This window comes from Nesoenas mayeri, assembly GCF_963082525.1.
Source record: "Nesoenas mayeri genome assembly, chromosome: 4".
Classification (NCBI taxonomy): domain Eukaryota; kingdom Metazoa; phylum Chordata; class Aves; order Columbiformes; family Columbidae; genus Nesoenas; species Nesoenas mayeri.
In genome coordinates, this window is record NC_137540.1 from 21,320,962 (window position 1) to 21,344,684 (window position 23,723).

Sequence of the window (23,723 nt, forward strand, 5' to 3'; positions counted from 1 at the left end):
ATTAACATAGGTTTGAAAATAACACAATTTCAACGAATTCACAAAGTGAATGTGGAACTTAACATGATTTCAGCTATCTGAATCTAATACAGATCTGGGGACACCCTGACTGCCATCATCCTCTTCCTGGGAGGAAGAAAGAGTCTCTTGGGAAGCTGAATAAATTCCACACATTAGGTAGAAGACCTGGGCAACAGCAATTTGATAATGTAACACCAGGCTGTACTCAGATGAATGTTTGGTGCTTTGATAGGAAAGCAGGTCTTCTTGATAAAAAAAATAAATACATAGCTTTCCTCTTAAAATCCATGCTGGAATCTGTCTGTTCTGATCAAATCATGTTCCTACCTCATCACAAAGTATAACAGACAAAATTTCTTGCTATAGGTTACAATAATACACTCCTGCTTGGAGGTTTAAGAGTCTTCAGAGCCTTGTTCTAGCAGAAGTAATATTTCATAGGCACAAATTTTGAAGGTTGCCCTTCTTCCAATAGCAGAGCCCCAGTTTGATCCTGGTGTGCAAATTCATTTATATTAGGCATAAAAATAGAAACTGTACTTTAGCTTCTCCTGTGTTCTGTTTAGATTGTATCCATTGTATTATGAACCAGCTAAGAAGAATCTTTGTAATGCGAAAAATAAAAATGCCAGCCGTTCGCAGAGGCTTTATCTGAGCTGAGCTGGTTTGTGGTGAACTCGACAGACCGTGCTAGAGCAGCACCAGGCCAGCGCACTCTGTAACAAGAACAACTGTATCCTTGAGACGCATCCTCAGCGAGCACATAAATAACTCAGCGAGCACCAAGGGAGCACAGGGGGTCACATGCAAGCCTGGCAGAGAGGCGGCAGCGGGCGAACAGTCTTGGAAAGGTTTACTTGCCTGACTGCAAATCTCTCTGGTGAACTGCTTGCTATGGCTTTATTTAATTCTTAATCTTTGCTTCTCTGTTTAATTCCTAGCTGCTTTAGAGACCTGTTGTAACACAGCAGTTAAAAAAAATATTCACATGTACTGTCGGGCCTCCCCAAAGAGCACTAACTTGACACGTAGGCCGTGACAGCTGGGCTTGGACTACTAAGAAATTTAATCCAGGGTTTCCATCATCTTAGTTGTTGCCTTCCTTTCATTACAGTTTGACTCAGCCCCTAATGGATTCAGCTTTATAAAAATCAGAAAAAGAGGAAAAGAAAGCAATTTATTCATGTTTCACTAGAGCTCACAGAAGACACGAAATTTCTCTAAAAATGTAAATTATTTTGTACCACACAAGTGAGACTGGGCGGCTAAAGCTCTTAGAGGAAGGCTCTTTCCCAGGGCTAATGTTTTTATAGCCAGTGATTGAATAAATCAATCCTTTTATTATCACATCTCTTTTACTCTCCTTTTTCTTCAGAAGAATTTAGCCAAAGGTACCAAAGCGCCTTTTTAATTCCAAGAAAATTGATTATGCGTGTTAATTTTGTTTTTAATCCCAGACATATCAAAATAAACACCATAGACACGTGTAGCAGAAATCAATATCTCTTAAGCATCAAGTTGGTAAAAACAAGGATTTAGTAAGAATCCAAGATGTAAAAGACCAATGTACAAACTAAGCCCTTATTTATGTAATGTGCCTTTATATAAGCTCCAATATAAACCTGAAAGAAACAATTTCAGGAGAACAGAAATGGCTTACTTGCACTGCATCAAAAATGACCCCATAAGACCTCCTTTACTGAGATAGCCCAGATATTTAATGTGAACATATGTTTTTAAAGGATTTCTTGTCTTATGTCCAGTCATTCTTGTTAATTCATGGGACAGCATACTGCAGATGTGCTCTTTTTTATGTTACATAAAGCAAAAATTACATTTAACAAGTGTAAGGTTGGTCATAAAAAATAAATAAAAATAGACTCTTAAAAGCTAGAAAATCACAAAGTGAAGCTATCAGTCATTCTTATTGAGAAGGGTGAGGACAATGTGAAATAAAACTTGTACATCTATGAACAGACATTTCTAAAATGCCAGCTCTTGGCTGTTATTTCACATTCTCTATAGGTTGCTTTCATCAGCCCCAATATTTCTTCCTTTAGAGTAAGATGCAATGCACATTTTCACTAGATGTCATTTCTAGTCACTGACTTCAATTTTAATAGTAATTAAATCAAATATTTTGAACGTTTCTGCAAATCTGCGTACTTGAAAGAATAGAAAAAAAAAGTCAATGTAAGTTTTTTTGTGTTCTACTTCTGGTTAAAGAACTTAAACTACACATTTGTTTTAATAGTATTCTTCATTAATGTGACTGTTTAATATGCAAATAAAATAACTTCCACAATTATTTTTCTAATACTAATCCAAATCTATATACCAATTTGTGCACTCTTGCATATGGACACTAATTATACCATTACTACTAGTATTCTGTATGGTTTTACTCCTTCCTGAGTGCAGATGAGATAAATGGTACATATTCTCTCCTGGTTTTGACTGACACTGAAGGTCTCCATCCTGCATACATCATTTGTAGCCAAGTACTATTCTCTCCAAAACTTCTTCATAAGCTGATGTAAGAAGCCATATTCAAAGACTTACTACAAGGAACTTATAATTAGAAGCTCCTCTAAGAGATTGGTTAGAGTATGAATTTAAGTCAAAACATGGAACCAAAATGGCTTGTGAGGCACTGAAGTCTGTTTTCCTTTTATCAACACACAGAACAGACAGACAAGTTGTTCCTTTGGACCACTCATCACCATTTGACACTACCAAAAATTGCTGTCTCACCTCAACAAGATGGATGGAGTTAACAATAAGTCAACAATGAGACTTTTACACAGTTTGAATCTTGCCCAAAAGTGGGCACTCCTGGAATAACACAATCCCAGCACCAGCCCTCTTGGTTGGAAAGTTCCACAACGATTATTGTTGTTTAATTCTTTGTAACACCCAGGTAGAGCCGTGAAGGGGAAAGATCAGACTAGATGGTGCCAAATGGCAGCAACATGTGAGTGATTTGCACAGACCAAGAGGTTTGATTTCAAGCACAAATGAACATCTAATTTTGATGTGTTATTTATATTATTGATAACACTACGCGATTCAGACCAGAACAACTACATCCATGGAGACAAATCTGCATATTAGCCAAATAATTTCTGAATTGTGGTTGGTCTTTCTTACTATTCATTTTTCTAGACATCTAAGTGAAATTCAGAAAGGGGAATAATTCTGTGGTCTTCTCGGACATTGTTAGTTTAGAGATGGCTAAGTAAATCCACCTATATTAAAAGAATAGGCTTATCAAATACACATATTTTTGATATATTTATATTCCTGTTATTGTTTCTAATGTAAAAAAAAAAAAAACTTCACAATTAATAATTATATGAAAAGACATGGCTAGTATGAAATTAGTTTTCCTGTTTCATAGGAAAAACATGTCGCAGAGAGCAATATTTACAACTCGGTTCCCTAGGAGCTTTTAAGTAGTGCTGTAACAAAACAGAGTATTTTATGATAACTTATTCTGAAGTTAAATTACATACACACAGAGAGGATTTACAAGTAAATAAAGACTACAGCTACTGGCACTTTAAAAGTCATTTTAGTAGAGAAGCTTGAATTGTGAAATATGAGACATATCTTTTGAAGAGTTCTGAATCTGTTTATGGACAATTGATTTCATTAAGACAATGCTAATTAATTATTTTAGTATATAATACATTTGCAAGGGTAAACAAACATCTTATTCTGAGCTACATCACTGCCAAATTAATGTTGCAGGTCTGGACTGAATCCTGAGTTTATAAAACTTTGCGAGTCTCTTTTTTATCTACTGGGAGGATTTTTGCTAAATGGTTGTAATTTTAATAATATGAACTGAATTCATCCAGTGATGGTAAGTGAAACATGGTGATTTTAATGACATATTTTTTTTACAGCTAGATATTTTCTGTAAAGTGTTAGTTTGAGGTTTCTACCTCACACTCAAGTCAACAAGGCAATTCAAAATGTTAAAAGTATATTTGTATTCCATCTTTCCCCAACTATACTAAGATTGAAGTTGAACCTTGCTTCTAGCAATGTTATATTAAAAAAAAAATGGTGATAGGGAGAAAGGAAAAGCACACTAACTAGATCCTCAATAGTCTTAAAACAGACCGTAAAGAACTATCTTCAATGCAAGTGATCTACGAAGGGTACACTAAGCTGCTCTCCCAAAACTGAATCACTGAATCAGGCATCAAGGAGTGCATGAGAATCTCAGGTTTAAAGCTTTTCAGGTTATAAGCTTGACTCAATACCCTCCGAATTTTTAGGGTCATGATCCAGCTGTAGCATTCACATGATATAATCTTGTTCATTGAAGTATTAAGGTCTACCTTAACAGAAGTCTCCAATGCTTTATTTTTAGGGTTTCTTCAAAACTTCACTACTTTTAATTCCTGACCTAAACCTACCAATGATCCAGTTCATAAAAAGAAAAAAGAAAAAAAAAAAAGAAGTCTGTTCTTGTGTTAACATTATCCTTTAATTTAAAGAGTCTTCTAACTTGGTATTTATTCGTTTGTGAGTGTGTATGCACTCTGCTAATTATGGTGGGATTTGGAACATGCACTAAGTATTCCATTGTATGCAGGACTTACATGAGCAAGATTAAAAGGATATCTTTCTGGATTTTTTTTTTGTTTGTTTGTTTGTTTTAATATTGCATTATAATGCTACTAAACTAACTTGAAAGCAAAGAGGCCTTACATCTGCAGACAAGGCCCTAATTCAAAAAGTTTATATAATCTCAATTTAAGGCAGCATTTTTGCCTACATTCTCTCATATGTTGTTCTTTTACATGTAGGTCGTGGCTATGTAAAGATAGTAAACACAAAAACCAGCAAGCCTAGAACACTGTAAAAGATCAAAAGCTAAGCTGTCGAAACAACGACATGATATTTTTGTCATTTTCTGTTCCTTAAATTTTTTCAAACATTTAAACAAATAATGACATCCTAATTCAACCATATATCATATACTTGTGAGAAAATGTAATTTGGCAAAAATGTAATATGCCAGCTTTAAAGATAACTTTGAAAAGCTCAGCTCATACTAACGTACCATAGAGCACACACCACATCCTCTGAATGTTCAAAACAAGTTAGCAAGCCTAGAACCTTTCAGGGCACCTTCACAAGCAGAAGATCAGCCCCCCATCAATAAAAATTAAAAAAAAAAAAAAAAAAAAAAAAAAGAGTAAAGGATCACGAATTGAACTTTGAATTTCTTTCCAATCCCTGCCCCTCCTTTTTGGGTGATCAGGAAGAACGCTTAAAAGATACAAAGAGATACAAATCTTTCCTTCTTTGAGTCCTGATGCTGTCTATTGTTTCACTACATTTATGCATTCCAAATTCTTTCTCCCTTTCTCTCAAGTACCCAAAGACTTCTAGGATAGCTTCACTCAACTATTTCCTCCACTTGTTTCCCCAAAGGGCTTCAATTTTTTCCTCCATTGAATAACCAGTAACTAATGCAGTGGTATTTGCCTAAGCTGGCAGACAACTTGAAGAGATGTCCCTTGAGGAGTAAGCTGCTTCTTCTGCTCTTAATTTGATTTATCAATTTGATGTTATCTCTAAATTCAAATAAAGACATTTTGCTATCAAGCCAAACTTAATCTCTGATTATTTAACCGGTGCTGTGAGCAAAGAACTAGGAGTGAGAACTGAAGTCCCTGTGAGCAAAGAAACGCAGGGAAATGATGGAAGAAAGGCCTTAAGATAGCTAAAATGTGAAAAGAAGAATGAAAGACCAAAGAGCGGAAATGGTCATGAACAATGCAACAATATTTTTCAAACAACTAATGAATAAGACAATATAGTGAAATAACAGTAAGTCGCTAAAAATTCAGTTACCACGTAAGGTTTTATTCTGTCTCTAATTACTGTGGAAGCTTCCCCTGGACTTTTCAACATGTAAGAAAGAAGGTACAGGTGTCTCTATCATATAGCTCTTAATTAAAAGCAGAATCAGGACCTCTGTAGTTTGCCATGCCCGTCAGAGATTCCCTTGGATGGCATAGAATGTAGCTGTTTTGCAGTCACTCTGTATCCTGCTCATTTGCCACCGGCACAGAAACCTGCTCGCTGTTACAACCCAAGAACAGCAACTTGACACTGTCACTGCACCTACAAATAGCTGATGACTACATGTTTTTGAACTGAACTCTAATGTTGACTTTCATGATGCCAAGATACTAGAGACAATTTTCTAAAATATAAAAGCTGAAAGATTCAGGGTACAGGCATAAAAATACAACTCAGTCCATTGCTTTATTTTATGCAGCTCACACAAAGATAACACAAAAGCTCACACAAAGATAACAGAGCGCAGACTTCAGGTCCTACATCTTCACAGGTTGCCTTATTTTCCTATTGCTATTTGTGTTCTTACAATAAAACAGTGAGAAAAAGCATGCTTTTGTTTGTTTGTTCGTTTGTTTTAAAAAAAGAGTTAAAAGAGAACCCAAGGAATAAAAGATAACAGCAGAAAGGCAAAATGGATTAACACAAACTGAGAAATGAATGGGGCATGAAAGTGGTATTTGCTCCAGAGGTTTCAAAAAGGACACATACATGGATATTTCTTAAATCAGCCTCAATACCAGAATAATATTAAACACCAAACAAGACATTAATTAAAAACAATAATGCCTGATGGGAGGAGAAAACAGTAAAAATCTGACTTCCAAACTGAGTAAATTAGCCACAACTCTAATAAAGGATATAATGATAGACAAGTGAATTAAAATGCTATAATGAGGAAAAGAAATCAAGATAGCTTTTGTAGAGGTCTCATGAGATTATTGTTCTTTTGAGGAAAGCATGATGATCTGGATGAATATTACCTGGTTGATTAGATTCCCAGAATGCTTCAGATATCTTCTCTGGATTAAAAACTAGTTAAAGGCAGGAAACAAAGGTAAGAATAGATGGATTGATTTTCACTACGAAGACAGATCAGTAGTGAATTCAACAGGGATCTGTGGCAGAATTTGTACAGTTCAACATGAAAAAAAAAAAAATACAAAATGTTAGTGAACAATCAAGTAACAGAATCTACTGCTGATAAAAAATTACACAGAGTAATCAAAACTTTGAAGAACTTCAAAAAGATTTTGTGACTGGGCAATAAAGCATCAGATAAAATTCGGTGTTGATAAATGCAAATTAATGCACATGTGAAAACAGTCTTTTATGCACAGCGAGATTGCAAGTGTCAGCTTCATAGAAAGATGACAGGAAACATGGTGGGATATAAAGAGATGTACCTATTTTCATAAGTGCTGTGAAGCAAAGGAGTGGGAAATGATAACTCACTATTTCTCATGAAGTAAAAGTTGAGGGGAAACAACTGAAAACGAAAGCCCATTAAATACAGTGGGATCTACATTCAACTTCTTCAGAAAGCCCCTAACTTGCAGGCTGCTGAAGACATGGAGGGAATACCAGAGCAAAGTATTGCTTCCTAATTTCCTGTTCTTATATTTTTCCTCATCTCTTAACCAGTGCTAGACAGATACCAGACTAGATGGACCTTTGATCTGGCTTACTACAGTAATTTTTTTGGTATATCATGTTACTACAAGAAAAGTATGATTTCTAATTGTGGAGATTAGAGAAGGGTTAACATAAAAAGAAGTGACATGGGAACTCTCCCAATTGTTCACTGTATGAAAACAGACAACTTGCTTCTGCTAAATGCTATCCCAGGGTTTTCAATGCTCTTTAAATTTTGGGGGTCTGGCCAGTAAGACTCATTCTATTAAACTTGCCATTTTCTGAGCATTAACACCTACTTGACTTCACTCAAGAGCTACTAACAAATGATGGTTTATGAGCACTGGTCTTTCCAAGATATCAAATAACTGTTTTTACTTGCAAAAATAACACTAATTCTACCTGCTGTGCTAAGGCATTCAGACTGTTTTTCAGTGCTTTTTACCAACAACAGAGCATAACAGCATTGCCATAGAAAGACTGGACAGTAAATTATTATCTCAACACTTTACCCAAGAGCTAGATCCTTTGCTCTGTATACTGAAATTGGGAGCACACTTACTAGAAGACCCAAGCCAAGCACTGATATTTAAAAACAGGAGCACCATTTCTAGAGTGAGTGGAGTTTACAGGCTAGTTTTCAGCTTGCAGATCATCTGCAGCAGCCCTGTGGGAGGACAGATTTTATAAATAAAATATTTGTGAACAGCGGTAGTCACAGCATTATTACGAAGTCCAAAAAAAAGATATCAAAGGGCACCGTTGCATGTGCTGAGCAACAAGTCTGCACTTTTTCTTCCCTGAACAGTTGTACACTTCTGTACTATGCCCAGAACAAAAGAATTTTTAAGGTAGTTTAAAATACAATGCAGGTCACATTTTAAAAACCAGTGATATCATGTTTGGGTATACATGGAATTAATTTTACTTACTGAATTAGTGACGAATGTTACTATTTCTACATATTTTGCATTTGACTGAGGATATGGTCTGAAATAATTGTCTACGACCTAGCCCTCTTTTTCAGTGGAAGAGTGAAAGGCTAGAGCAAAGGCTGAGAAAACCTTTTAAAATGAGGAAAAATTGCTCTTGAATTTGGTGTATTCCTGTGCTGTCCAGGCCTTCACACACACACTGGCTCTCGCTCAGAGTCCCTCATTCCTGGCAGAGTGACCTAAAGCAATTGCGGCAGGACCAGAGAGACTGGCGATGGGTAAAGAAGTCCACTAGAAAATGGCTAAAGCTCTAGTCTGTATCAACTTTCAGCGCTCTCTCAACAGCTGGAAAGTTGAAAATGTGCACTCATCTTCACGCTTTCAATTACTGTGTATCTGTTGTCCTCTTCTGTGAGGGAATCACACAGAATCACAGAATGTGAGGGATTGGAAGGGACCTCGAAAGATCATCTAGTCCAATCCCCTTGCCGGAGCAGGAACACTTAGATGAGGTTACACAGGAATGTATCCAGGTGGTTTTTGAATGCCTCCAGAGTAGGAGACTCCACAACCTCCCTGGGCAGCCTGTTCCAGTGTTCTGTTACCCTCACTGAGAAGAAGTTTCTTCTCAAATTTAAGTGGAACCTTTTGTGTTCCAGTTTGTACCCATTACCCCTTGTCCTATCATTGGTTGTCACCAAGAAGAGCCTGGCTCCATCCTTGTGACACTCACCCATTATATATCTGTAAACATTAATGAGGTCACCCCTCAGTCTCCTCCAAACTAAAGAGACCCAGCTCCCTCAGCCTTTCCTCGTAAGGGAGATGCTCCACTCCCTTAATCATCTTTGTTGCCCTGCGCTGGACTCTCTCCAGTAGTTCCCTGTCCTTCTTGAACTGAGGGGCCCAGAAACCAGGAGACTTTGATTCAGTGAGAGAACATTGGTCTATGAGGCCATGGGAAATGGTGCACAGAACAGTGTTTTTAATTGAAATGTTGTTGTGAAAACTGTACAGTAGTTTGCAAGACATCTTGAGGCTTGACAATGCTACACGATTCAGATAACTCAGGAACTGCCTTGATTCCCCATTTACATGTGATAAGATTATTTCCTAAGTGTCTGTGTGGAAGTGGGGAGGACTTAGTACAAGTTTCTTATTCTCTCTGTTCAAGCAAAACACTAAGGACTTTGGGATCTGGGTTATAATACAATAAAGAAAAAACCTTCTTCCTATGCTATTCTTTCTAGTATTGAACAGACTCAAATCATAGAAACTTGTGTTTGAATGGAAATGCTAAATAATTCTTGGATAATATGTTTATAATATATTTATTATTGGGAAGTGATAGACTAGAAACCTGTATAAATGTTTGAAAACAAATGCATTAAGATATATCATCCAGCATGAAGCAGATGCCAGCAGTGAGCCTGCTAGACACAGGGGCAGTATTACAATGCGATATGCAACCTTAGTGCTTCGTAGACAGAGCATTACAATGAGTTGATTAATGTGAAAAGCATGGATGATCCAAGAGCAATCACTGGAATTAAATATTACTACCAGACCTGCACATCACTCACTAAAAGCTGGCAGGATTTTTAATCCTTTGGAGTACTGTACCTGCATCACATTCCAGAACTTCAGAGATGCTGTCACTGAGACAAATACTTGTATTGTTCTTATTGATTCCTACCACACAATGTCATTAACTTCTATCAAAGACTGGAAAATATAGTTGAGATTTGATTTTGCATGATCACCAAGTGCAAGTCTTATGGGTAGCACTAATTTATGGCAAGGCTTTATGGCAATCTGGATTTTTAGTGTAACACAACATGCAAATAAAAATTATTGCAAGCCACTAGACTGGCATGCAGATTTGGGTCAGATTTTTCAAAGAATCTCTGGATCTCATGATGTTATTGGTACCAGTATTTTAGAAATTCTAGTCTTCTTCTGCTGTATTAATGTAAAAATGTTCAGTTTGGTTCCTAACAGTTATTGCCCACAACTGAGCATGATGTCATTGGTCACAGAAAATTGCATGTTAATCTCCTAAAATGATGTCATTTTAAATTTTATTTATTTATAGGAAACACCTACCTCAAGCTCCCAAAAACAAATTGCCCCCTGTTTTTGTAACTAATGTCTACATTTTAATGAAATATTTTTATAAAACACAGTCACTGCTATGTCCATCCTCTAGTAATCACAGTATCAAGCAAGTTTCCAGTGCAGATTTTGCTTCCTGTACAAATGTCAGTGTTGAAACAGGAACTATGCAGAATATTCCTGGATTATATTATCTGAGCTGAGAGTCAAATCCACCTTGTATTCCTTTTGTGGGAGTTGGAGAAGACTTTAGCTGAACATCATCCCCAAACAGGTTGTGGTTTTTTTTCAAACAGCCTGTTGTTCCCCTTTCACTTATTCTATCTTTGGTGTAGTATAGTATACATAATTTAAATAACCAGGGAATCTCTCTGGGCTCAAAACCACCTGCTGGCTTATATTAGCTAATTAATGGTGATTTATCCAAGTTACTAATTTGAATGGAGCTAATTGCCTTTAGGAATTTTGTGAACGTTGTAAGAATTTTGATTATAATTATGCTTATTTGATGGGCAGTCTACTTAAAATACTTAAAAAAACATTTGCCTGCCAGCTGATTTTTAACTGTTCCAAATAAATGACTTGGTGTTGTTTTGTACTTCAGATCATGAATTCAGGTAGTTTGTTTACTCTGCTGCTCAATTTCATCCTGTCTGTCTCCATATCATTTCTCTTTTATATTAGGGTTTATTTGCCTAGCTTTGAAACCATGACTGCTTGAAAAATAGTCCTGATCTTGAACCCGCAGAGCTTAATCATTTTCACAAAAACTAATATAGCAGATTCATTTTAGCCAAACTTCTCTGTCATGCTGACCTGATTCCCAGGGCCTGAAAGTGTGAATTTAATGGTGGTACAATGTCTGAGGTAAGAATATAATAGAAACCTCTCAGCAGTATATCTATTGGATCAGTGTAATTTCTTTTTTTCTCTCCTGGTCTCAGTGTCTCTTAAGGCAATCTAGTCTGCAGACAGCAAAGGAGACTAGACCTCTCTTCTCCTGTCATCCCAACGCTACTTATACTAAACAAAGAATCAACTCCCTAGACAAGGTATAGAGAAGACATCTGTTAAACACATAATCCTAGAGGAAAATTTACTCTATTTAAAAAAATTATTCTTTGCTGTGAATTTAAGAGGATAATCCTATGAGGTCTATCCTGAAGACCAGAAAATAAAAGTATTATAATTCAGCTGTATTATTATTGCTTTTTAATTTTGGGAGTGAGGAAGTTTTTCTCTTAATCTTGTTCAGGTACTAAAATTGAGAATTATACACTACTTTATCTAGAAAGTAATGAGAACCTGGCAGTACATAAGTTGGCCTCATCTACGCATTTGTAGATGAAAATTAAACAAAATTAAAGTAATTCACCAAACTGAAGCAATTATTTTCAATGTAACTCATGCATGAGATATTCTACTGATTTGTACTCTTGCTGGATCTACCAGCACGTTGTGCAAATTCCTTCTACAGAAACTTGTAGGATAAAGGAAACAGGAGTTTCCCAGCAGAAGTGTGCTCTCATAGCTCCTTCTTTAGACTAAGATTTCTGACAGAGCCTTGTCTACTGCTAACGAGATGTAGGAAATTGTAGACGAGCTTCCTTAAAGTCTCAGGTAATTTTTTATGAGACAGTATATAAGCTATAGTTTGTAGAAAGTGTCTTTAAAACTGAAATACTATATTTAGGCATTTAATGCCACATCTTTGGCTGAAATCCAAGAAGCACAAGATAATAAAAAAATGGTCCCGGAATGATACTTTTGATCAGAATCAACTGTACCTGAACCATTTTGGACTGACACTTCTGCAACATATTCTTTCAAAACCTCCAAAGATACACAGATTTCATTCTCTCCCTAGGCTTCTTATAAATAAAGTGTGTATTCCCATTGGGAGTTATGGGTAATCAACATCTCAAACTGATTTAAATATTTAGGTATGGCTTTCACTGCCTAATTATAAATAGCCAATATTAAAGAGATCTGACCTTAGGTTTCAGTAGGCTCTTTTCTTGACTAATGAAAGATTAAGAGAAGAATTAATGAATAACTGTGCTTTTCTGTGATTATTTAAGAAACAAGAAAAAAAAAATATCAGAGAGGAAAAGTGAGTTTTCAACATTTACAAAGCAAATCGGTGGCAAAGAGGGAAATGAATTGCTATCTCATACTGCACAACCCTCTGTGCCTTATCCTCTCCAGGTATTACTCTCTATGTGCTTTTCTGATAGTCTGAGTCCTTCCTATGGTGTCCAACGTTGCTTAGTATGAAAATCAGACTCCATCATTTTTGTCCAAAATAGGATGCTCTTCATTGTTAAGCTTTTCCTCCCTGAACAGTGTTTAGTGAGATAAAACAGAGAAATTCAGAGTAATTCTTTTTCAGTCTTCATTAATTAAAAATTATCTTACTGTTCAGTAAAAAGGGAGGCAAGGGGCAGAGATGTTAGAGTTCACTTCTGCAGCTGAACTGGTTCAGCTCCATGACAGTAAAAGTTACAGAGCTTTTGTTGTTTTCTACAGCAAAATAACACTACTGTTAGTTTTTTCACTACAAAAGCACACCTTTTTTGGCAGAGAAGACAAAGACAAGTCTCTCTCCACTTTCTCTACAATCTTTGATCTCTTTATTCCCCTTTCTCCTTCCTCTTGATGTTCTGGTCTCTCTGATCTCTATTCATCGCTACCATATATGTCCATGTAATCTCCCACTTGTAATAACTTTAGGACAACCAGAACCTCATTGTTTATTTCTGGCAGACATGCATTTTGTTGGAAATAAAAAGCTAGGCAACCTTGCAGTCTCATTTTGACCAGTTTGTGAATTATGTTCTGCAGGACTTTCTGATTACAACCACCCAAATTCAATGAGCAAGTCAGTGAATCATGCCTATGAACACCAGATTTATGAGATTTTATAGTAATGAAAAATAAGTACAAGAAAATACAAGGGACTCTTTATCAGATCAGTGTCATATTTAAAGCAGTGTCTGATTCAGCTCACTCAGTTGCTGGCGTGAACACGTGAGTTTCATTTAATATGTTGACAACATAATGCCCAGCTTTACTTTTTGAGTAGTCTTTTGATGCATTTACTTACAATGTGTCCAATAAAAAAAGCCTAATATTTCAATAACTAACTGACAAAGGGCATAAGTGTTATAGCTAACCTGAAAAAACATGATATATTAAGTGTGTGCCATCACCAAACACTAAAGCAAGGAATGAAAGTACAAGTTACACACAATAGCCTCAGAATCTGACGCATTCCACATTCTGAAAAGCAATTTATTGCAATATATGTGGCCTTGTGATATCTAGAAAATGCATACTTATTGATATTCCCTACTATCTTTATCCTCAGTTCTTCCCTCACAAAAATGAATACGCTGATTAATCAAATTAAATATTATTTAGCTGAAAAGCCACTGTTGAAAGGAATTAAATTATATCTTTAACTAAGTCCTTCACAACTTGAAAAAAAAAATAGAGCTCAAATTCAAACATCTAATCAAGGGATGAGCCAAACTGGCCATCTGTAGAATATATTTTATTTAGGCTCTATTCACATTTAAGACATCTTGAACTGTTTTGTTCTTGTGATAAAAATATCCTTTAACTCAGAGCTACTGTCCTGTGCAATGTACTTATTAAAACCAGCACATGCCTGTAGCCCAGAGGGCTGACAGCTTCCTCCAAAGCTGCGCTGCTGCTCGGAGCCAACCTCCCGGGGCTACTGGAGAGCGCTGCAGCCTTCATCCCCTCCCGCAGAGCCCCAACACATCATACTCACAGCAGTCTCAACCTCAGCTACCCTGAGAAATGCTATTCCGAAGGTGGCTACTGAACTTCACTGCTGGTAAAGAGGCACTTTGGCTGAGCAGAGAAGAAAAATAAAAATCACCTATCATTAAAAAAAAAAAAAAAAAATTCAAATAATTTTATGGAAGAATAAGAGGATGGGTTCAGTGCTTTTTTCCTCCTGCTTAAACACAGGTAACATTTGTTTCCATTATATCACTCATCTGTGACTTTTTATCTCACATGAAGAAAATATAACAAAGAAATAAACCTGCCAAACTCTGAGCTGTATGACTGAGGCAGGGGATGCTTGCAGACAGCACTGAAGAACAAAAAAAGCACTGAACAAATTCAGTTCAAAAAGGCTGATCGTATCCTGAGGTACAGCTAGGCCTTTTTTGTTGATGTCTGTTAAAAGTGGCATAAAATCTTTAGAGATTTTTTGTCTCCAAAGATGATATTTCTCTAGTTTACTAGATACACTCTTTTACTTTGCATGAACACCCTCTTTGACATTAAGTTCAGCCTTAGGGCTAGCACTGCTTAGCTCTGTTCCCAAAAATCCTCATATTTGATCGGCACATTTATTAAGTCAGACTCTGAACCAACTTCCATCATTCTACAGCCCTTTTCTCTTTTCCTTCCTCCTCCAAAACGTAAGCAATCAAATAGTTTAAACCCTGTAGCCAACTGGTGAAATTATAAATACTCTTTAACCATAATGTATTATAGTCTTCATTCATTTTTCAAATAGTTGTTTGAATTTCAAATCTATAAATATTTGTCATTTCTAGAAGCCAAAAGACATGGACAAATGCTCAAACATTTAAAATAGTATTTTATAACATACCGCCCCCCTTTTCTGTTTGCTTAGTTTACCTTCAAAAACCTTAATTTCTTGGGTAACAGACGCCTTAATATTGAGTCAAGAGAGAAACTACTACAGATATGGTAGAATTTCTATCTAATTCATCTTACTTGTTAGTTACCTACACTTGAAGTTGAAAACCACATTATATTGACGTGGAAACACTTCTAAATTGAAAAAATAAATTTTGATGAAAATCATACTATATCAGAATATTTGGTAGCAAGAGAAACCAATTTTGTGGGTGCATTTAAAATGCTGAATGAGAAAATACAGCTTTCAGCTGATACAAGCCAGTGCAAATAAGAATTCCATTTGCAGCATGTGGTCATAGAATGGTTTGGGCTAGAACTGACCTACTTAAATGTTACCTATTGCAACCCATGGCAGGGAGATCTTAGACTAGATCAGGTTGCTCAGAGCCCCATCCAAACTGACCTTGAACACTTCTAGGGATGGGGCATCCACCACCTGTCTGGGCAACCTGTGCCAGTGTTTCACCACCCTCACTGTAAAAAAATTCTTCTTTAAGAATAATCTTCAGATGTTAATTAGCAGAGGTTCTAGACCTCAAAAACGGGTATAACCAGAGCATTTTACCTTGAAGTAGCTTTAAAGCAGTCATTATGCAGTGCATTATTGGGAAAAAATGTCAAGACAAAACTGACTTGCCCTCGGAGAAGCAAGGTAGTTTCATAAAATGAAGTAAGAACAAGAAAGTAGGAAGTAACTTCCATCCTAAATTCTCACTTGCAAGCCACTCTTGAGCCTAAAACTACTTGTAAGCTGTTTTCGATGTCTTTTAAATGGGATCTGTGTGTCACTCTCCAGAATGATTTGCACTGGAGACCCCCCTTACATATGTCTCAATTCTACGGGGATGCCAAATCAAGGTTTTCATAAATAACTCCTACACAAGGGTCAGGAGCTTCAGTATTCCTCACAATACTAGGACTGAGCACAAAGGTGTTTTAGAAAGCATTTGGTAATTGCACTTCTCTTTCTCACATGGTGGAAGCTTTTCAGTATCTGCAGAAAAAAACATGTACGCACATACACACATGCAAGTGCCTATAGCTCCCATTTTGTTTACAATCAAACCATTCATGTGAAAAAACCCTGAAGAATACAGATCACTGCCAGACACTCAAGCCTCCCACCCTTTCCAGCCAAAGCTGCCCATGTCGGCCTTCAGGTTCTATGCAGAAAGGATGTTGAAGGCACTGCATGCTGCTGCTCCCTCATGAGCGGCTTGTCAGTTTTTGGGCATGGAGCCCAGGGAATAGCAAAAGGAGAAGCTGTGGATGTAGAGTATGTGAGTTCTCTTCACTTGAATATTTGCATTTGAAAATTTCTGTACCTGAGGACACAAACCCCACAAAACCAACAAAAATCTTGTACTGTGTAATCAGCATGTTCACGGAAGTGCCATTAATAGCAACTTAATGTGAGGTCATGTACATGGCTTAAGTCCCAAAGAGATGAAGGAAACAGAGACAAAGCTGAAAATGCGACCGCGTTTAGTACTGGTAGTCCTGGCAGCCCAGAGCCTGATAGTGGGAAGAGATGAAATGGCCTTGTGCTGGGAAGAGGACAATGGACACAGGGTAATGCCTGTTCAAGCAGGATGAAAAGGCTCATTTGTTTTTCTAGCCAGGAAGAGGAGAAACGGGCAGTGGAAGGAGAGAAAAGTATAAACTGCAGCTGTGAACTTTCCTTCTAAGAGGCAAAAGTATATTTCACTCTCAGTCTTCATAGCCTTCCCTCAGATTGAATCTGAATACAAAGCTGATCCCAGGCTTTTCAGCAATAGGCAGAACTGAATACTGTCGCCTCAAGGATCTATGGAACGAAAAAATTCACTATTTTGGTAGTCTTGAAATGGTTTCTGTGGAGAAGAGCAGGGATAAGAAGAGAAGAAAAAACTGGAGAGCTTCCAGGGAGGAAAGGATGAGAGGGTGAAAAGGGGTAGGCAAGGAATATCTCCCTCTTAACTTTCCTTAAGTCAAGAAGTATTTTGGGAAGCTATTTTATAAAAAGTAACAACATCTTAAAGCTGATTTCACAGATGGTCAAACTGAGGCACAAAGAAATGAAATGATTTACCCAACCTCTCTTAGGAGATGAGCATTTATTTCCAAGGAAAATGCACGTTTCTTTATTCCCAGAAAATAATTGCTCTTTGTTTTTGTCTCTACTGGGCTGCAAGATCCTGTCACTGGTATTTCACAGCCTTATCTCCAGAATTACAGCATGTTGAGAACACTGCTGTCCATATTCTGACATGAATGAACAAATATATGTAAAAATCAGCCTCATCATAATGGCAACTCATTAACCATTAAAACATGTGGATACAATAGACATCATCTAGTCCATTCCTCAAACTGTTACGAAGTTTTTCCCAGTGGCTAATCAGAAGCATTCTTCCAGTAATCACATTTTTCCAGTGTTCTACTTTTAGTTCAACCTATTATGGACAAAGAGAAAAGATCATGAATTATTTTCTCCCCCACTTTAAATTCTACATATCTCAAATCTGTTATTGTGTCTTCCTTGCGTCTCTTCTGTAGACACAGAAGCTCAAAGTCTGCCCTTAAATTAACGTTTTCTTTGTATCATCATTTTTAGCTCCTTTTTAACTTTTCTGAGTTTTCTCCAGCTTGTCTGCATAGTTCATAAAGATGATATCCAGAACTGCTATGATACTGAGACCTTATCAGTGTTGAGTAGAGCAGAAGGATTACTTCATGAGTCATCATTTTTTAATACCCTAGTAGGATGTTTGCAGTTTTTACAACAGCTTAACACTGTTGATCTAGGTTCAGCTTGTGGTTTACTGCAAGTCTAGAGTTTTTTTCCTCTCTACGGAACTGGTACTTGCTCCCTTTTTCTAACTACAAACTTGATTATTCTTGATGATATATACTCAGACATACACACACACTAACGCTGAGAAGATTACAACATATGTTTCTCAATTTGTCAAGGTCCTTTTGAATTGCAATACCATGAACCAGGATGCTTATGTTCCTTCCCTAGTTTGTGTTATCTGCAAATGTAACAAGCAGACTCCCTTTAAGTCTCCAGATAAGGAATAAAAATACAAGATAGTACAGACTCAGATCCCTGTAGATGCATGTGCTAAATAGCCTTCTATTTCTAATAACAGCCACTGATAGCTTTTTAGAGGCAGGTTTTTTTTGTAACCACTATTCGCCCACTTGATGGTAGGTTCATGTAGTCCATGCTTCCTTACTTGCTAATAAGTGTGGCGTATGATACTACGTCAAAAGCACCATGTGTATTCTCCTTATTGTAACTTCTGTACCCCGAAGTCCTGTTGCCCTGTTAATTATTTTGGCTTGACACAATTTGTTTTTGGCAAATCCGTTTAGGCTGCTGCATGTTTCCTTGTTTTCTCTCAGGTAGCTATTAAACATCTGATTGTATGTTCTGGTATTTTTCCATGACAGGATCTTAAGCTGATCGATCTGAAATTCCTTGACTCCTCCTCTTTCCCATTCTAAAAACAGGCATCAAGTTTGTCTTTTCCACTACTCTGGAACCTGACTTGACCTCCATGAGTTTTCAAAAATGGCTAATGACCTCAAGATTGTTCCAGCCAGGTTTTTAAGTGTTGTAAGATGAAGTTTCTGCAGCTCATCTGATTTGAAGACCTAACTCCTCTAAGTACTCTCTAGCCTACTTTCTCCTTTTCTGGCCCTGGATCTTGCTTTTTTGTGGCAGATACAAACTCTCTTTGCCACATGATCCCAGCTGACCTTTTCTGTGAAGATTAAAACAAAAAAAGCACTAAAGCACATTGGACTCCTCTAGGTCATCTATTAGGAGTTTCTCCTCTTTGTTGTATAGCAGACTAATACTCTTCTTGATCTTCCTCTGGCTAATAACATACTAATAGTTTGCTATCTTTGCTGTCCCTTGCTAACTCTATCTCTACCACAGTTACTCTTATTTTATCCTTTATCAGAACATGAATATTTTCTGCTACATGTTCTTCTTCCTCCATCACACTTCATTCTGTGTGATTAAAAAAATCAAACAGTAGTATATTGGTACATAAAAGGAGATATTCTTTTTGTGTGCACCAACATACACCCTTCTGCCTGAAAAATATCATGGTGTTATGAATTTTTCAGTATTGGCAGGAACAGAGGTGCTATATAAACAATGCTTTAACCATTTATTGATTGGTTCTTTAACAGCATCTGACTCTGCTACAATCACAACTAGGTGACTGGAAACTCATTGTTTTATTTAAACTTGACATCGCACCATTGCCAATATTGGAGGCTTGAGCTTAGGGATAAAAATTGGTGCTGACAAACAAATTCACTGGAAAGGAAATAATATCAAAATTAAGCATATCTCAGCACTGGACTTTTGGCATGTTTCTAAGTACAGCTATTTAGATGGGGGTATCACAGAAACAGTTCCCCCAGGGCCTGGCAACAGTGAGGGCACCATCTGGATTCTACGGTCTCAGAAAGTACAAGGAGAAAGGGAGCGAAAACTCAGGAAGGGGGGACGGGAGGGAAATGTTATGAAGGGAGATGACTGCCATGGCAAGTGAGAATAAGAGAGAGGGAGAGTACAAATATTTTGCTACCTTCAGGGCCTGAAAGAACTCCTGGTATCACTGTCCTTCAAATGTGAAATTTATGACTCCAATCCCAGAAATTATTTTTATCTTCTCCAAAACACATAGGAAAGAAAACAAGAAGGGGAATGAAGCAAAAATCAAAGCTTAACCTTTTAAAGCTTGTCTCAATATTTCAGCTGAACTATTTATTGAATAAGGGTCCACTCCTGACCCTTACTGCAATGAAACTACTCACATAGGCAGGGATTCCTCACGTGAGTAAGAATCACAAACACATTTCCTAATACACTTATGCCAAAACAAATTGGATCCATTTTTCTGCATGCTTCATGGATGCAATATGAAACAACGAAGAAAAGGCTTCAAAAATGATCTTATTTCTGTTCATCTTGAGTTGAAAAGCAAACAAATTAATAATTTGCAAACCAACAAGAATTCAAGCTTGAAGCGCCTCTGGTCATTAATGGTTGCAAGAAAGGAAAAACAAAATGCAAAAGAAAACTAAAGATTATATTTTAAAAATCAAGAAAAGAATAGCTTCTGTACAGAAGAAATGTTTGCTTTATTCTCTGCACAGATGCTGTACAAGCAAAATTCTCAGTATATTAATATAAACTGTCTGTAAAAATTCGACCCGATTTCATAAGACCAGCAAAAACAAAACAAAGGGAAGCATGACGTTTATGGGCTTTTTCCTCTAGCACAACCATGCAAGCTGAGCTGTGAAACTGTGATGGAAATATTAGAGCTGTTGTGCCTGAAAAAACGCAGTGATCATTTCATTCTTCCTGTCTTTTAATGCTCCAGGGTTTTGGAGACGAATAGGAGCAATAAGTTCACTTTGCAGAATTAATGCTGTAATTCTTTATCATAAGAGCGGAGCATTACCTCAATCTGATTTTTCTACAAAATGGTTCAAAGTCTATTTTTAATGATGGCCCTAATTTGTTAACACCTTTTAAATTATTAATCCCCTTTATATTCAAGTAGTTATTGCATGTCATAACAATGTATCTATGCAGGGAAATTTAATAGTATTTTCTGCATGTCAAGAAAAGGCTTGTTCTGCAAAATGCTATTAAAACTGATAATGAGCTAAATATTTGCCATAGCAAACACTGAAATTACTATATCAATCAACTTTGGGTTCTCTTATTCAATAAACAAAATTTAACCTATTAACTTTGCCTAATTTTAGGCAGGAAAATGCTTGTTTTCAGGCATATCTTGCCCTTGACTTCATGTCTTTATCATCTGATAACTACATTTTCCTGGCCAATTAAGCCATTGTTCTGAATCAGATGTAGTAATATAAGCCTTTTATTCTGTCCTGAATGCAACTATATTACTAGATCTTGAATTTTATTTTCTGTGAGCAAATTTAGCCTATCTTTTAAAGCACACATATATCACAGGAAAACGATAAGCTATGTTCCTGAAGACACCTTCCACATTTTTTTTTTTAAAAAGGCTTTATAAGGAAGTGAAAGAGTAAAATAAAGCCCTATGTTGCAAATCGCTTAACTCTTGAGATTTTGGCTTCTCCACAGATATGTCTATGTGGCAGGATGCTTGTGTTAATATTTTAAGAAAATAACTCCAAAAATATAAAAACTGCATGCAAGCATCACTATTGACAGGCACACGAAGGAAAGCGTCCTCTTTCGTGAGCATCTAAAGCATAAATCTGAATGCTGATTGAATACCTAACGTCCCATTCAATGAAAAAAGAGGCAGGTTCCATCTCCAAAGAGTACACAGCGCGCACATCAGCCGAAGGGGTTTATTGCACGAGACGAGAGCCCCACCACTGGTGGTGTGTGACGCTGCTGTTCACGCATGACATGGCTACATCCACCCGCTCACCGGCTTTTGTCATAGCAAGTCGCTGTGTGACCAGGCGGGACACGAGCGCACTCTCTTGAGGTGGAACGCAGTTCCAGGCACGGCTGCAAGTCACCTGCTCCCCTCGGCGCCCCACCCCGGGGTTGGTTTTGGCCCTAGGTCACCTCTTGCAAACCAAACCACCATAGATGGTCATAAGAAGGGTATTAAAAATACCACTTATGTGCTGGTGTCTTGATGTGAAATGCTAGAAAGGAGCATTCTTTTGCAAGTGCATCCTGCATAGCACTAGGATAGTACTGGTGCACAAAAATGAAAAGTAAGATTTTCTTACCCCTGCCTATAGTAAGTGCCCCAATTTATACATGCTGGACTCTGCCATGAAGCTCATAAAAACTTCAAAGAAAAATGTATCCTACACTTCTGTGTCATAGGGGAAGTGGAGTCAAAAGGCATGCTCCCTCAGTTTTGAGGAAAAGAGGTGTATATTCTAATTTGATAACCTGTGGTTCTTGCTCAAACACAATTTCTGAATACAAAATATTTCTAATGTAATGATGCAGAGTGACTCCTGAATGAAAATTAACAGTGCTTTAAGTGTCATTTAGGTAAGACAAAGCTACTTGTAAACGCTCATGCTCATTTATGTTGTTCCTCAACTTATTTCTTATTTTCTCATATTTCACATCCTCATACCTCACTGCTGCTAAATAAAGCCTCTGTGTGAAAGAATACCAATTTCATTTAATTAGGGTCAAGAACAGCATTAAGCTATTTTTTTTTTCTGTCTAAATTACATGAAGTATTGATTTAAAGTACCAAAATTTCCCTCAGAACAATACTGTCATATGTTAAAACTCTTAGACTTTGGTCTCCAAGACAGTATTATGTTAACTAAGAAACATTTTTCTATTAAAGCTCTTATTTTTCACAATGATTAACAAAAATGGTGACTTTCAAAAGGGTACCATGCATTGGTCATAAATACATGTAAGGTCTTAAACTATCTCATTGTTTTCTCCGGTTATCAAGATAGACCAAATTTTCAAGTGCAAGTTTGCAATCAATCATGTACACAACTGCACTTGGTGTAATCAAGGCTGAGTGCATATCAGGAATTTGTGCATAAAAACATTTACATGACAACGGAAATTATTCCCCCTCTGAGCATAATACAGCCAGAAAATTCTGAATTACATTAAGGTTAAACTTAAGAGAACCTGAAATTTACAGAAAGATTGCTGTTGAAGGTTCAGAAGCATTCCCACTTCCCGTGTAGTGACGTGCTACATAAAAGATTACCATTAGTGACTGTACTTTCAGTTAAAACTGATTTTAAAAAACCACACTTTGTAGTTTCAAGTATTTCTGCTTACAGCATGGCTAATATGACAGGAAAAACAAGGAAGAATGAGTGAATTTGCAACAGGGGAGTGCTGCTCACTTCTGTCTCATACTGTGCAGATACGGAGGAGTACCCTGTTGGAGGTACACCATGCAGAGACACGCACCCTCAGCCCCTAAACCCAGCCCTTCCAGGCAGCTCTTGAGACTGAGCCACTGTGACTTAATTCAAGATTGTTTTAAGGGCCATTTCTTTAGGTGATAATAATGACTAATAATGATTTGTTAATCTTACTTTTAGCATAGAAAAAGCTGGCTGAAATATCAAACTAGAGAAATAAAATTATATATAGCAAAGCAAACATGAAAGAATGTGATGGGTCTCAAGTAGATATAAAAAACAGTCAGATTCCCACATAGACAACTGCAATTTTTATTATTTTTTTAGAGTTTTTTTTGGTGCAGTCTGAAGGTACAGCCTGGAGATCTGCACCAAATGCAGGTGGCTTTGAAAAAGGGAAAGAAGAGTTTGGATTAATGAAAACCCAAATTGAGTTGGCAGGGGGAATGAATAATCCATTTTAAAATGAAAACTGTAATTTAAAATATTAAATAAAAAAATAAAGTTTCACTTGACTCT

The 23,723-nt window shown here is 36.9% G+C and overlaps 1 protein-coding gene across 1 annotated transcript in view; it reads right to left on the reverse strand.

The window, feature by feature from the left end:
• Positions 1 to 1,086: 1,086 nt before the first annotated feature.
• TTC29 (tetratricopeptide repeat domain 29) overlaps positions 1,087 to 23,723 on the reverse strand; it is a gene marked incomplete at both ends in the record, with an annotated part of 178,700 nt that continues 156,063 nt past the window's right edge. Inside the window, one exon of the mRNA XM_080343825.1 lies at positions 1,087 to 1,172. Within this exon, the coding sequence (XP_080199951.1) occupies positions 1,087 to 1,172 (86 nt within the window). The remainder of the gene's footprint in view (positions 1,173 to 23,723) is intronic.